General features: G+C 42.9%; 1 protein-coding gene across 7 annotated transcripts in view; it reads right to left on the bottom strand.

Moving 5' to 3' along the window:
• Positions 1 to 14,760, bottom strand: part of UBR4 (ubiquitin protein ligase E3 component n-recognin 4) — a 126,419-nt gene that overhangs the window by 44,621 nt on the left and 67,038 nt on the right. For 5 of the 7 annotated variants that reach the window (XM_045548561.1, XM_045548568.1, XM_045548566.1 and 2 more), the window contains 13 exons: positions 13,772 to 13,909; positions 12,787 to 12,961; positions 10,512 to 10,608; positions 9,743 to 9,850; positions 9,162 to 9,278; positions 7,997 to 8,206; positions 6,038 to 6,187; positions 4,600 to 4,827; positions 3,747 to 3,825; positions 2,837 to 3,079; positions 1,820 to 1,988; positions 1,166 to 1,310; positions 176 to 261 (listed from right to left, as the gene is read on the bottom strand). In XM_045548561.1, coding sequence (XP_045404517.1) covers positions 176 to 261; positions 1,166 to 1,310; positions 1,820 to 1,988; positions 2,837 to 3,079; positions 3,747 to 3,825; positions 4,600 to 4,827; positions 6,038 to 6,187; positions 7,997 to 8,206; positions 9,162 to 9,278; positions 9,743 to 9,850; positions 10,512 to 10,608; positions 12,787 to 12,961; positions 13,772 to 13,909 — 1,945 coding nt within the window. The remainder of the gene's footprint in view (positions 1 to 175; positions 262 to 1,165; positions 1,311 to 1,819; positions 1,989 to 2,836; positions 3,080 to 3,746; positions 3,826 to 4,599; positions 4,828 to 6,037; positions 6,188 to 7,996; positions 8,207 to 9,161; positions 9,279 to 9,742; positions 9,851 to 10,511; positions 10,609 to 12,786; positions 12,962 to 13,771; positions 13,910 to 14,760) is intronic. The other 2 variants (XM_045548564.1, XM_045548563.1) reach the window with 2 other exon arrangements.

The raw sequence follows: 14,760 nt of genomic DNA, 5'->3' as shown, positions 1-14,760 counted from the left end.
GTACCTTCTATACACAAGGCCCTGGGCTACACGGGAGGGATTCAAAGATCAACTAGACAAGTTCACTGTTCTCCCAGGAGCTTATCAATTCATATGTAAAAGCCTATCAATGTGCAAATAGCTACTCAGAATGTGGACTAAGCTTCCAATAAGTAGAAAGCAAAATAAAGCTCACTTATAAATGTTAGAGTTGGGGTGGTTGGTAAGAATGTGGTTTTGAGTCCGCAGAATCTCCACAGCCTTCTGTGAATACTCCTTCAACTGAAACAGAATTCAGTAAAGAAATATAGTTAAAGCCATGGGAAAGTCTTATGGAAAAGACTTTTGTCTTCTGCTTTCTAGCTGAAGATTGCCCTAGAAGTACCAGACTTTCTCAGTCCCCATGCAGAATTACACAAAGCTGGGCCTAATTGCTAATCATTTAACAGATTCTATCTCCTTTAGAATTTTTCACAATCTTAGTGATAGGTACCCTTTTCAGACCTTATGGAGGAAAACCATTTTTATTTTTATGGAGAAGCCATGAAATGGTTATCTAATTGCAAAATATTTTCTTCTTTTTGTCAGAGACAGGGTCTCACTCTGTTGCCCAAGCCGGAGTACAGTGGCACAATCATAGCTCACTGTAGCCTTGAACTCCTGTGCTCAAACAATCCTCCCACCTCAGCCTTCCAAGTAGGTAGGACTATAGGTGTGTGCCATCAAACCTGGCTAAATTTTTGATCCATTTTTTCAAGATGGGGTCTTGCTATATTGCCCGGGCTGGTCTTCAACTCCTAGCCTCAAGTGATTCTCCCGCCTCAGCCTCCCAAGTAGTTGGGATTATAGGTGTGAACCATCAATAATTGCCGAAACATTTTCTGGTATATAATCAGGGCTACAAGTAAAACCAGAAGCACTTTCTTTTCCAAGGGACCTCAATGAGTTGCATCTTCTTTCCCTGTTTTGACCTACATTTGTTATCTACATATATCTAGATAATAAATACTAGCAAAGATGTACAATTCAGATTGTACCTGTGCTTACCAAGAAATGCAAAACTAGATATATTTAAAAGAGATTTCATATATGGACCAGTATCTAGGTTGGTCATAATGCTCTTAACTCATGAGAAAAAAGGTTAAATATGACAAGTCAGCTTCTCTGACCATAAATCAATTGTTACCTTCTTCTCCGTTTGTGGAGTTTTCAAGGAGAAATATCCTAGTAGATCCACAAACTGGGCAGCCTTACGACCATAGGCCGGGAGTTCTGGCCATATGGACCACATCAGATCTAGTAGGAGCTCCTGTTGAGATTTGCTGGAGTTTCTATAGATAAACGACAGCTCAAATTACCAAGCAGCAGAGATCCCTGAAGCTCCTTTATTTATCAAGACCTAGATATTGCTTCTGTAGATGTATCTATTTCCCTACAACTATGGGTTAAGTTTGAATGGTTTTGTTGCTCTTTTGACAATCAATCCCAATAGGCGTAGTATACTCATTTGCTATCTTTAGGAGGTAGTCTGTTCCCATCACATGTTATCCCAGAGCAGAAACTGAGCTTTTTGAGCCTAAAGAGTCAAGCCTGGTCATTTTCAAAACTCCTAAACATAGCCTTCTGAGTGGAAGACATATCATCTCTTGCCTATGACATCAGTTTAATGGCTAAACAGCAGGTAGAGCAATGAAGAAACCTCTAATACTCAAGAGGATTCAGGCTGGTGTAAACATCGACACTGTGACCATGAGTATGTAACATAAAACCAAAAGAGAACTACGCCGTGCACCCTGGTCCCAGACCCATGCAGATCGGCCAAACCAAGCCCTGGCCCTACCTGTAGATGTGCAGCGTCAGGCAGTGAGCCTGCCAGCGCACTGAGGATGAATTGGACTCTAACAGGAAGCACCGCAGAAATTGGATCAGGGTTTCCTTATCAGCAAATTTGTTGAGCTGGTTCACCAGAGCTGTGCACAGCTGGTCCTCCTGGCTGCCTGAGCTCTCACCTGCAAGATCAGGGTAGGTCTGAGGGCTGAGGAGTAGGAAGAAGTCCTCCAGTGTCCTAAGGCCTAGGCTACCAGATGGAGAGGGAGGGAATTCTATCCATTTCTGAAAGTTTCTCCTTAAATGGTTACATTTTGCAAAACAATTTTCAGTTGTTTACTGGGGGACAAATAGGTCAGCCCTAAACAAGACGTAGATGCAGCATTGATAGTACAGCGGTGAGCACAGCTGCCTTCCAAATGAGACATACAATAATGTCACCCAAAAAAGCACAGGATAAAGTGCTTACATAAGCCTGGCACTGAACAAACAGAGTTACACTGGAGGAGGAATTTCCTTTCAAAAGTTTCCTATCTCCAACTGTAAACACTACTACAGGCCTACACAGAGACATCAGAGCATTCACTGGAGGAATGTGAACTGCCACCATTGCTCTCACCCTGGTCACCCGTCTCAGGTCTCCAAGGGACATAGAAAGCAATGAAGCTGATGGTGGGGTCAGCTAAGAGAGCTAACATTTGTAGAGCATTTACCTGTTTACTTAACTCTGACAAGCACTCCACAGAGTAGGTGTTATTATTTCACAGAATAAGAAACATGGCCTACTAACAATGTTCAGTGCACTTTAACCTTTCCTATTACTGTCACTTGGCATGAGAAATCACATTGTTTAAGGTGTCATTTCAATATAACTGAAAATGAGACAAAAAGTAGACACTAGAGAGCATCTGGGTTTTAGGTCCCTTGTAAATCAAGATAAAAACCTTTCAGAAGAACAGAATAAACCATGTGCTCCAAGAGAACTTTAAACACATCACCATGGTTACCAAGACAAGAGAGTGACCCTCACCATCTTTCTCCTTTTCCTTTTCCTCTTTCTTGCTCTTTTTAGTGGAAGACTTGGACTGTGCTGTGGCTTGTCCGGAACTGGCAGCCACAGGGGCGGAGGAAGCAGCACTGGAGGACCCTGCAGAAGCCGCCAGCGCAGCGAGCACCTTGCTGCCGCACAGAGCGCAGGACAGCAGCTGCAGCAGTACCGGAGACACGCCCTCGTCCACGAGGAAACTGACTTGGAGGAGGAAGTACAGGACGGCTGTAAGCAGAGGAGACGCAGCTCAGCTCTGAGATGACACCAACGAGACTTACACACAAGACCAGGAGCAACTTCTCCATACAGCCGAGACCGCCCTATTCCCACCAGCTTTCTTATCCAAGTTCTCTCTGCTGGATGTTGCAGAGAAGTTATAGCCTCTGTGGAAATCTCTGAAAAGCACTGTAACAACTACAAACAGACTGGATCCAGCTCCCGCTCCTTTGAATAAGGGAGTCTCTAGATGCCACCTATTCCTCTTGAGCTTTACTGCTACAACCTAGAAGTCACATGTTCCTCTACTTTGTGCTCCTATGGCACCCCAAATTTTAACTATCAGCCCTCATCACTCTTCAAAATTTTTACTTATCTTCTTTGCTAGCTGGAGTAGGGAAACCTCTGGCCTTGGGGCCACATGTGGCCTTCTAGATCCTTGAATGTGGCCTTTTGACTGAATCCAAATCTTACAGAACAAATACTTTTAGTAAAGGATTGGATTTGATCAAGGGGCTGCACTTGGGGATCTGGAGGGCCACATGTAGCCTTGAGGCCACAGGTTCCCCAGCCCCAGGATCCAGTTCAGTGCTTAGCACATAATATGCCTCAGTAGATAGTTCCTGAAGGAATGAATGAATAGATGACAGCAACCAAAAGGAGCAGCATTGCTTACAGTCATCTTTGATGCAGAACTTCTGCCAGTTGATGGTTCGCTGGGCAGCAATCTCTGCGCAGGCTTTCAGATGCTCCATCTGAAATGGGAACAATCGTAGGAATGAGTAATTCCACCAGGGAGCCCAACAAGCACCACACCTGCTGCCAGGAATGGTCATGGTTTGCAAACTGAACATGACATTCTGTGCAAGGCAGGTGCTCACTGGGATGTCTGGTGAACCTGGGACCAAGGTACACACACTACTGCAGCTCTTACTGAGCCTGCCTTTGTTCTATGCTCCCAGTGCAAGGCCCTTTGTTTTCAGGGAACCTTCAGTCTACTCAATAAGGTGGCAGGCAAAGGTAGACCATGACTTGAGAAACTACAATCCAGTTTACTTTTCTTGCTACAAACACAATAGCAGGGACACTACATGAGCAAGCTAGGTGTCATTAATATTAAAGACATTCTTTCTAGATTGCTCACATGCGAAATATTCAATTTATTCCCCTAAGTCCAAACAATTTCTTTTTGGGCAGCAATACATTTTTATACTCCAACCTTCACCATTTAGTATTCAGGGGCAAAACCCCGAAGGTCCTCTCTGTGATATGAGCAAATGGCACTGGTAAGAAGCTCAAGCCACCCCACCTGCCAGGCGGGGTGGGAGTGCTGAGGGGAAATCCCACACTCTGAAGCCAACTACATCTGGTACAGCGCTCCGTCAGGGGTTATGGATCTACCCTGATCTCACCCCTACCACAACGTTCTCTAAATAGTTACAAGCCCCGTGCTGTTCTAGCCCATTAGCCACTTGGATGAGCCTCACCACATGCCCTCGCCCTGCCCTACCAGCTCCTAGCCCTCGTACCAGGCTGATGAGTGTGTCGTACTGCAAGGCGGAGCCTGAGCTGGCTGTAACCACGCTCGCCCGGAGGAATATCCCCTGCTCTTCTAGCAGCTTCTTGATCCCACGCACATGGGAGTCCAGTGTGTGCAAATCCCGGAGCTGGCGGTATTTCTCCTTTGACCCACAGATGAAGAGCAGAAGTTTACGGACTTGGCGGCGCACAAATGGAGTCTGCTGGATCATCAGGTACTTGAGGGACAAACAACACGAAGAGTAAACAACTCTGGGATTGTATCTGCATCAACAGTGGCTCTTATACCTTGGGTTTTAATCAGCCGTTATTAAAAAAATGGTGAGAAACACAAACCAAGCTATTTCCTCTTGGCCAAGCCAGCCTCTGCTGAACTTAAGTATTCTTTAAAGGAGCCAGGAGAAAGAAAGGTAGAAAAAGAAAGAAAGAGGAAAATAGCAATATTCACACTCCTCTTCCTTAAGTTCTTAGGGACCTACAGGGATCCACAGGGAAGCTGGCCACCCCAGTCCCCCAAAGGGAAGTTATAAAGAAAAAACTATTCCAAATCTCTTTGTCAAGTAAAAGAGCTAAGAAAGAGGTTGGGTTGCTACAACTATATAACTTCAAATAGTCATTGGAGGTTTGCTAACAGATTATTTGTCCCTGACTTAATCTACCTCTTGCTTGCTGTGCTGGTTATTAAGCTATTGTCTCTCAGCCTCCACCCCCCGCCCCCATACTCTGCTCCATGGTACCCAGTCCAGAATTATGTGAACTGCACTGCCTGACAGTTGGCTCCCTCTCGTGTTCTGCCAGCAGGGAGGGTAACTGGAGGCAGGAGGAGAAAGAAGGGGTTGCTCCTGTCCGTCTGCCTGCAGTCCCAGCAACAGCCTGCAACCTGGCAGCTGCAGTCGGCTCTAATCACCAGCTTCTTTCGGTACTCCCAGAATCAACCACATCACATCCCTCAGAGCATGGCCTCCTCAGAGAGCTATGTCTCAAGTCTGCTGACCTCTCCTCTTCACACGTGGGGCAGCTGATAGCTACTTCTTGTAGTTACTAACCCGTGTTACCTCAATGTTTCCTTTTTGTCTTTTTGGTTCCAAAAGCTGTTTAAACAATTTCCCATACTGAAATCCCTGTTAAGGTAACTAGTATACTTTCTGCTTCCTGATGGAACCTAAATTATTAAGCTTGCCCATTATCACACAAGTGGGGAAAGTTAAATATACAGAATCAGAAACTAAAGCAGATGGCTTGCTTTGATTCACATCTTCCACAGTTCCAGCATACAGTATATTCCAGAAGGGCAAGACCATGACCTAGAAGGGTGAGAGAGGAACTGTGCAGGCACAGATACCGAATGAGTAGGAAGAAAGGGCCCACAAAGGCAACTGCAGGTGTGTCCCCCCCTTGACTGGCACACCACCTGGGACCTTCACTTACCTCTGAGAGAAAGTAAAACCATGAATGATCAAAGACAGGAGGTGGGATTCGAGAATTGGTGTCAGCGATCTTTTTGATTTGGTATGGAAGCCGCAGGACCATCTCTGTTAGAAGTTGAGTATAGGCTTCAAACACATCAGCAGCGTGACCCTGAGAGAAGAATATTTGCTTGAGAACTTATGACTGCCAACTTCCCATGACAATTAAGAAAAAAGCACTCACTGCTCACTAGGCACACTACATGTTGGAGTTGGGAATGGGTGCCTTCAAAGCTGGAGCCACTACTGACGGACAGTTTAACTTATAAACCCACAAGGCCCCAGGCTCCTGGGGGCAACTTAATTACATGCAAAGGTTACAGTGAAGACGGATCTCCCTGCTCCTAAAAGTTCTAACATTCAATCTGTGGTTTTTGATGTTAACTTGATTGTACTCTGGTTACCAAAAAATCTGTGCTAGAATTGAAAAACTGGTAGTGGGTAAGGATTTCTGACTTCTATGAAATATATTCCATTCCCCACAACCAAAATTTCCCACGCTAACAGGAAATATTTAAATAAACCAAGGGGGCCAAGATCACAAAATTCAGTCAAGATTCCTGGGTTCACACCACACAAAGAGGCAGAGGTACTGAGAGGTTCAAGGATAGAGGAAACAACAGCTATCCTGCAAGCTATGTGTTCCCACAAGAAGAATCTATGAGTTTGAGGGTACAATGTATCTCCTATATTCTATCCCCAGTTATTCACCGGCTCTGTGCCAAGTACTGAAAGTGTCAGTATCGCTAACATATGGCTTTTGCGGATAGTTTGGAGGGGAAGACAGACAAGCAAACGTGTGCAGAGTGCTCTGGAAACCCAGGGAAAGGCTCTCTCGATCAGACTTGGTATCAGGGCAGTGTGTGTTAGGGAAGGTTTTCTTGAAGAAGGTCTAGGAATTACCTAGATAGGGGAAGAAAGGGATGCAGAGGGAGAGGAATGAATTCCAGGAGGGACAGCATGTACAAAGGCATCATGCCACATCTGGGGAAATGCACAGACTAATTCTGATTCGGTGTGGAAGCCTCAATATCATCTCTGGTAGAAGCTGAGTAGGGTGTTGCAGGTGAAAAAACTAGAGAGTCAAGTGGGTGGCTGCATCCTCAAAGAAGTTTTTGCCCTAAAAGTTATGGAAAACCACCAAAGATTTATCAAAAAAAAAAAAAAAAGGAGCAGGACATAATGAGAGTCACATTTTATGCCTATCGTATTGCTACCATATCCAAAGCCATTCTGAGTGGGCTGTAAGAAGCACAGCTGGTCCAACCCATCTGGCACTACATGGTCTCAAGATGAAAGGAGGGGTGATAATAACTAACATTTACTGAGCATTGGTACATGCTAGGCACCGTGCCATGTCCTTTACAAACAACCTCATTCAATGCTCCCAACAGCCCTATAAAGCAAACACCATTCGCATCCTCATTTTCTAGGTGTAGAAACGGAGGCTTACTGGGGTTAGACAGAACTTCTCCATGCTTCAAGGCTGCTAAGGAAGAACACTAGATGGGACTTGTTCCCAAACTCATCCAACCAAAAAGTGCATCTTCTTAACAGGCCTGTTCAAGGGCCTTTTCGTGGAGGGAGCATGGGGAAATACCTGACACACACGAGGGCATGACCCACCACCAATGACGTTACCTTATACATTCTCATCTGTTTCTACAAAGCTTAATGTGAAAATGAGATGACTGCCTGATTTCTGTCAATTCTTCGGGTTTACAAAGTGGCAGGAACCAGAATCCCACAGCGGGCTGGGAGATGTGATCATCTAACACATCATCCTGAGATTAAACCCCCAAGGCACGCTGGCTCCTTCCTGAGGCTCCTCACCCTTAGCTCCTTCAGCTTTATGCAGAGTCAAGAGAAGATGCTTTGGAGGAGGGACAGGAGTGTTTCTTTGACCAGGGAAAGACCTCACCTTCACATACTGACGGAGAAAGAATGGGCTCATGTCGGGTGGGGATGAAGTAGTGTGTGGTTTCAGCAACTGGCTAGTCACCACAGGCTCCTCATCATTCTGTTGGCTCTTCCAATATTCCAGCAGAGACTTGAGCACATGCAGGCAGTAGTCCACAGCCCCAGAACTCAGCAGGGCTGCTGCTGTGGCACTGGAGATGAGGGAAGATGACTAAGAGGGAGAAAAAAACACACAAATAATAAAAATGACTTGTAAAGACGGTGTGAAATTCACATTTACAATAGTCTTAGCCATTATGGGAATGAGTGAATCAGTCTCTTGCATTGAAAGTTTCCCAACTAATTCAAACATTTGTGAAGTTGTTCAAAAAGTTGTTCAAAACTTTTTTGAACAACCACATGGTAAAAGAAACAAATACTTTTTCTCAACTCTAACCTCGTTACGCACATGTGCCAGAAGCCAGACAGGCAAGGATTAGATAACATTTCCCCTAGGAAGGGATGGGCTTTCTTTTTCCTTGGGCAACTAGAAAAGCAGCCCATTTTAAGAAGGGAAGAGAGAACTTTCCACTATAGGCACTTCTTAACAACCCCACCCCCCGTAGGAGCTCTTCCATAAAACCAGCTTCCAAAGGACATGGGGGTGAATGATCACATGCATAAAAAAGTAGGAGAAAAGCTAGTGTAAATAAGACCATTAGGAGAGGCTTGCAAATTCCAGCAAACCCCACAGCTCCTAAGCTCATTAAGATTGGATGCAGTTCAGCCTCAATTTCTACCTTCTCTGCTTTGTGCTAATCTCCTTTCAGCACACACACATCGCTTTCTTTCTGCTTTATTACCATACCTTATAGCAACATACACTAGGGGAATCCTCTTAGCCACTCTGTGCCTTGCAGAACAGGCTACTGCTTTTCAATAACGGAACTTCCAAACCCTTTAACCCCTCCATTGGAGGGATTGTTAGCAAATACCAGGGCTTGGAAAGGATTCTGAAAAAGGTGGAAGTTCTTCTGCTCTTGAAGAGGTGACAGCTTAGAATCTTACTCCCCTCAGGCAACAATGGCTTTATTCTAACAGACAACTATCACCTCTGCCCCGACCCTAGCAACAACCAGACAATCCTCTTACCTTTCCCCAAACCCATAAGCTCAAAGCAAAAATACCTCACATATGGAAGACTTGGATCCAGATTTGGTGCGGGACATGAAGACACTCAGGAGTCTCATTACTACCAGATGGACTTCATTCAGGGCACTGCGCTCATTCTTCTTGGAGACATCCTGTGGCAAAAGCAGAAGCCCAGAAGCCTACACTTACTTTAAGTTTGAGGCATGCTCTGAACAAGATTCCCTCAAGCCCATCAGCCCTAAATGTTTCTCAGATTGAATCAGAGACAAAACAAGCTCCAATGTATCTATGGGACTATACCTGGGGTACCTAGAGTCCGATACGCTTAGGAGGCCATATTAAGATACAAACAACCGATTTAATGTTTTCACCTCATCGAGCTATAAAAGTCTATGAGGGTAGGAACTTCATCTTGTTCCTCATTTATGCCCAGAACCCAAAAATATACCTGGGCCAAAGCAGGCCCTGAATACATTTTTGTTGATCAGTAGAACTGGAACCCTCAATGGATGGTTACCCCTTGAAACTAGGTGAAGTTCCTCTGAGAGAGGAATGGAAACCTGAGACATGATCTTAGCCAATCCTGCTTCTCACACAGTTGATTCTCAAATGTTACCTTCTTATCCATGCCCAGCTCAGCAATAAGCTGGGAGAGTAGGTTGTCCAGGGCCCCCTTGTCTTTCTCGTCTTCTCCATCCAGATCTGTAGTGAGCATCAGAATGACCTAGAAGTCAAAGACAGAGAAAACAAAAAAGCCAATTTCCTAAAGAACAACAACTCTAAACACAACGTTTCAGAAGAAATCCCAATCTTCCCGACTTCCTGTCAGCCATAACTGTAATCCACTGGAGTGTTCTAAATTCCAGGTAGCTAAAGCTTAAGTGTCCAGAGTCAGAAGAGTCAAATTTTGATATATGCCATGCTTGATATCACAGAAAATTTTGTAAGAAGTTTGTAAAATTCATTGACTAACCTATATTACATCCAACCAAAATAGCTGAGATAGGGCAGTGTACTGAGCAAAGAACTGAAGAACAATTTTGTCCTCTGAGGAAGGCAGCTAGTAAGCGGAACAACAGCTATTGGAAGACACTCTAATACTCACCTATATTTAGACAGAGACACTAGAAACTAAGATTCACAGGAGCAGGCTTCTGCTCCTGGTTCATCAGTAACTAGCTGGATGAATTTAGGCATTTTTAAAAAAATTTCTGACCCTTAGACTTCTCATCTATAAAATGAAGGGCTGTGACTTACAGCTCAAAATCGTACTCCATAATTCTGTGACCCAAACAAAGCCTTCCAGGTCCTCTGGAAGAGAGATGTGAACGTGCTTAAGGATGGTCCAACTACAGTGTGACAGACCCAGGTGAACTAAAGGATACCTGCATGTATGGGATGGCCCGGACACCTCCAACATTTCGTAACTGAGGCAAGGTCTGCAGTAATCTCTCCAACAGCATCAGACGGACCATGTGCAGCCTAAAAGGCCAAGGAAAATATATGAAACATGAGCTGGTACACAAACAGGAGCCAGCTGAATAGTTCTTTCCCCATGCCACCACGGTAAACAAGGGGCTTAACGCTTACGGACAATCCTAGCATTTAAAAAATGTTAAGAAATGCCTATTTGGTATATCAGCAACATAAAAGGAAAGATCTCAATCTGTTAAAAGGCACCAACACTATTCTAAAATACAACTGATGGCACTGAAAGAAAACCTACTACAGGAAAGTTCAAAATATTTCCCAAGCAATCAGGACCTAGTCATTCTCAGTATCAAAACCAAACCTCCAATTACCAAGATTTATGGCTTTTTCCAGCACGTGGCCCTACTCTGCCTCCAGGCATTATTTTCTGGAATTTTTCTATATACACAGTGGCACAATGATCCAACCCTTTCTTTGTCAAGTTTCCCAGGTCCTTAGGAAGGCCAGTCACTTATTTCCTCTCTCCTCTCTTGTCTATCATTTTCCTTGTGTAAAAATTCAATCTCAATACCACCCTTTCCTACCGGAACCATGAGTTTTCTTGCATATTCAATTGGCCCCTACCTAGCCTTGTTCATCTGCAAACATACAGCAGACTTTCTATACTGAGTGCATGCCTCTGGATCTCTAGCTAACACAATGATTCAAGAGGACCAATAGGAAAATTAATTAAGGTCCCACTGATAAATTGGTTGGAAGTCTCACCTAACACACAATCTCAAGCAGATTAAGAGTACCGTTGGGGAATGAATTAATGGATTCACTTTCATAATTAGTAAGCTGTTCTCACCTCATTTTACCTTAGGGACTATTTGTAAGAAACCATATACCCATATATATTTTTTAAATATATATTCACATATTACATATCTTAGTATATTAAATATTATTATTTTAGTATTAATTAATAGTATATTAAATAATATTCACGTATTACATATCTTAGTAGGTATTCAAAATATTTTCAAAATAATAAAAGTGTGAAACAAGTGTGAAACAAAGTACAGTGTCTTACTTGAATAATAAATGATTATCATTCCAAAAAGAACTCAAAGGAATGAGTTCATTGTTCTTCAGAATACAGTAACACATAAAAGTCCAGGCATGCACCCATTAGTAATTAGGCAAGCTACATGGGGACTATAAATGAATAAGAATTGCTCAGGAGTGGATGAGGGAAGAATTTGCTTTGAGATGGATTGATGTCTTCAGATTTGGAGAACATACATGTGAATATATATAAAAAGAAAAAAAATAAAATGAGCTGAATCTGGACCCGGATCAAGATTATTTTCAAACTCTTAGATGGTACTCTTAAAACTTAACAAAAAAATAAACACTGTACCAAAAATCACAATTTCCTTTTCTTTAGTGACTTAAAGTAAAATTCAGTTTTATTATTTAAAATAATTCACTGACCAATTATTTAATTAACTTATTCAAGAATAAAATTTAACTTAAAATCACTACAGAGACTTCCACTGCCAATATGGCTAGGTTACCTAACTTGACCCTCCTCCCTACAACTGAGAATCCGAGAAAGATATATCATTTTAGAAGCAATGATGTATCTCAAGACATTTCAAAGCAATGAAATCACATCGTATGTCCCCCCACCACAGTAAAATTAAAACATAAATCAAAAACAAATAGATAAGTAGAAAATCTCCAAACATTTGGAAATTTAGTAACATACTTCTAAATATCCTATGCGCCAAAGACTAAATTACAACAAAATTTAGAAAACAGTTTAAATTGAACAGTAATGAAAATACAACATTATCAAAATATGTAGGCCGCAGCTAAAGCAAGGTTAAGAGGGAATTTTAGAGAAAAATATACACCTTCAAATATGCATTTTAATTTTTATTTTATTTTTATTCAAAAAGATGGGGTCTTGCTCTTGCTCAGACCGGTCTCAAACTTCTAACCTCAAGAAACCATTTTCTATTCTCTCTGTAATTGATCTGATATAATTCTAATAGGACAAACGCGGCAGAACCAGAATACTTTCTAAGATTTTTAAACTGTTTCATGAGTTTATTATCTTTATATTTCAAAACAAACATATTATTATCACCACTCCACCTCCTGCAACTGATCAATCCTCCTATTCCTGAACTATTCTCAGATAGGCAAACCTCTTAACTGTGAATGAGTAGTCCCGACCTGTTGCTAGTGTGGACATCTCCTTCAGCTTCCCCTTCTCCTTCTCCCTCCGAGCCGTCTCCTTCCTGGTGCCCAGTGGTGGTGCTGATGGCGCCAGTGCTTGAGCTGACACTTCCTGGTCCAACTGGATGCCCCTCAGCTGTGGCATCACCATAAGCACTGCTCCGGCCAGATACTAGAGGGAAATGGTTATAAAAGCACAAATCAACTCCCATAGCGTAATGGAATCCAGTGCATTCTGAAGTCAGCAACGATTAGAAGATAACTATTAGCATGAGAAAATTTTTTCTTCTACATGAAGCTAAAGCCCCACAACACTATGTTAAATCATTCTCGTGACAGCCATTCACCTTTCCCCATACATGAGACCCACCTACAGGAACAACCTTAATCTCAGATATTGATAAATTTCTATCTCATACTTCAGAGGAAATACACACTGACATAGGAATCTAGAAATTACCAGCTACTCTTAATCTCCTCCATAAAAATTGTCTATATCCAGTTGTTAACCACAGACTGATTTACAAGGTGACACCGAAATGTCATGCTCCTCCATACTAGACCCCCATCTTAATCTGGCTAGTATACTGTAGAGATGGCCTGTTATGTTAACAAATCAGATCATTAACAATAGCATTGCCCAAACAAATATCTTCCCCCATTAAATAAGGAACAAAAACCAGAGGATAATGCATTTCAAGGTCACACCATAATTGTTTTAGATTAAGCACAATTTGGAATTATGCATGTCACTGCTTTTCCCCCACTAACAGATAATTAAAAGCAACCTACAAACATTTCGATACTAACCTCACTGAGCATAAGCCATTATTACTGATCATTTGAAACTCCAGGGTTGAAGTCAAATGAATTCCATAAAACTTTCAATGATTCCCCACAACTTCTCTTTGCAAAAAGCAATCCCAGGACCTATGTTGTCCCCACCCTCTGCCCAAGGAGACAGGACCCCCAGGCACATTACCACTGTGCTCGCCAGCCACTGAGTCCACTGCACTTCCCCCGCTCTCCGAGCCCACACTACCACCATGGTCAGCAGGAGAGGTCCGAAGGGTAGAACCATCAGTCGCTGCTGTGCTGCCCTCGTCGTCTGAGGCTGGAGCTGAGAGAGTAACGAGAGCTGTTACAGGTAAAAACCCCTCCTTGGAGTGAAAGCATCAAACCACATAGTGCAGAGGACACAATGCAGTTTATATGTCCTGTCATCAAAGAAAAAAGGGAAAGATTTGTTTCTCTGGTTAATCACTAACAGGAACAAACACTATACACGGTGCGTTGCAAACAGTACTTAGACAGAAGTGAAGAAAACCCAGTTCACTGGGCATTTCCTTCGCTGTTACGTTACAATGCAAGTAGAACAGTGCAGAGATTCAATAAGAATCTGTGACATGGACGCTGAGTTTTCTAGCTAAAATTCTTCATGGTCACCATTGTTTAGGTGTTACTGACACCTGCTGAGAGATCTGAAACTAGCCATTACCATTCAAAGCTTAGAACTGAATTTTAATTGGATTTGTTTTATGATCAGTCAATTGGTGCTTATGTTAGGAAATCACTTAGCATGAGCTCTTGAATCAACCCCGTTTTGGTTTTTTTTAGCAAGTGGTCCAAAGGGGAGCTCACTGGGAAATTTCACACCTCCTAATCGATCTCATCAGATGCTAATAATGAAGCAAGGAAATTCCCCAGAGACAGCCACAGCATCCAGGATCAGGGCTGAGCTGAGACAGGAGGAAAATGCTGGATGAGATACATGGGGGAGGAAAGCCAAGACAGCCACAGAGCACAGGAACACAACTGGCACAACATGACAGCAACCTCAAAGCCTGAAATGACAGCAACTGAAGAGACCTAAGAAAAGCAACAATCCATGGCAGCAGGTAGGGACAGCCAATTTCTCTCTTTCTTATCTATCCAGGGTAAAATTCCCAAAAGAAAAAAAAAACAAATACA

The sequence above is a fragment of the Lemur catta genome, chromosome 3, assembly GCF_020740605.2.
Source record: "Lemur catta isolate mLemCat1 chromosome 3, mLemCat1.pri, whole genome shotgun sequence".
Taxonomy (NCBI): Eukaryota; Metazoa; Chordata; class Mammalia; order Primates; family Lemuridae; genus Lemur; species Lemur catta.
Note: the sequence above shows the minus strand (reverse complement) of the source record. Positions and strands in the feature narration are given on the sequence as shown.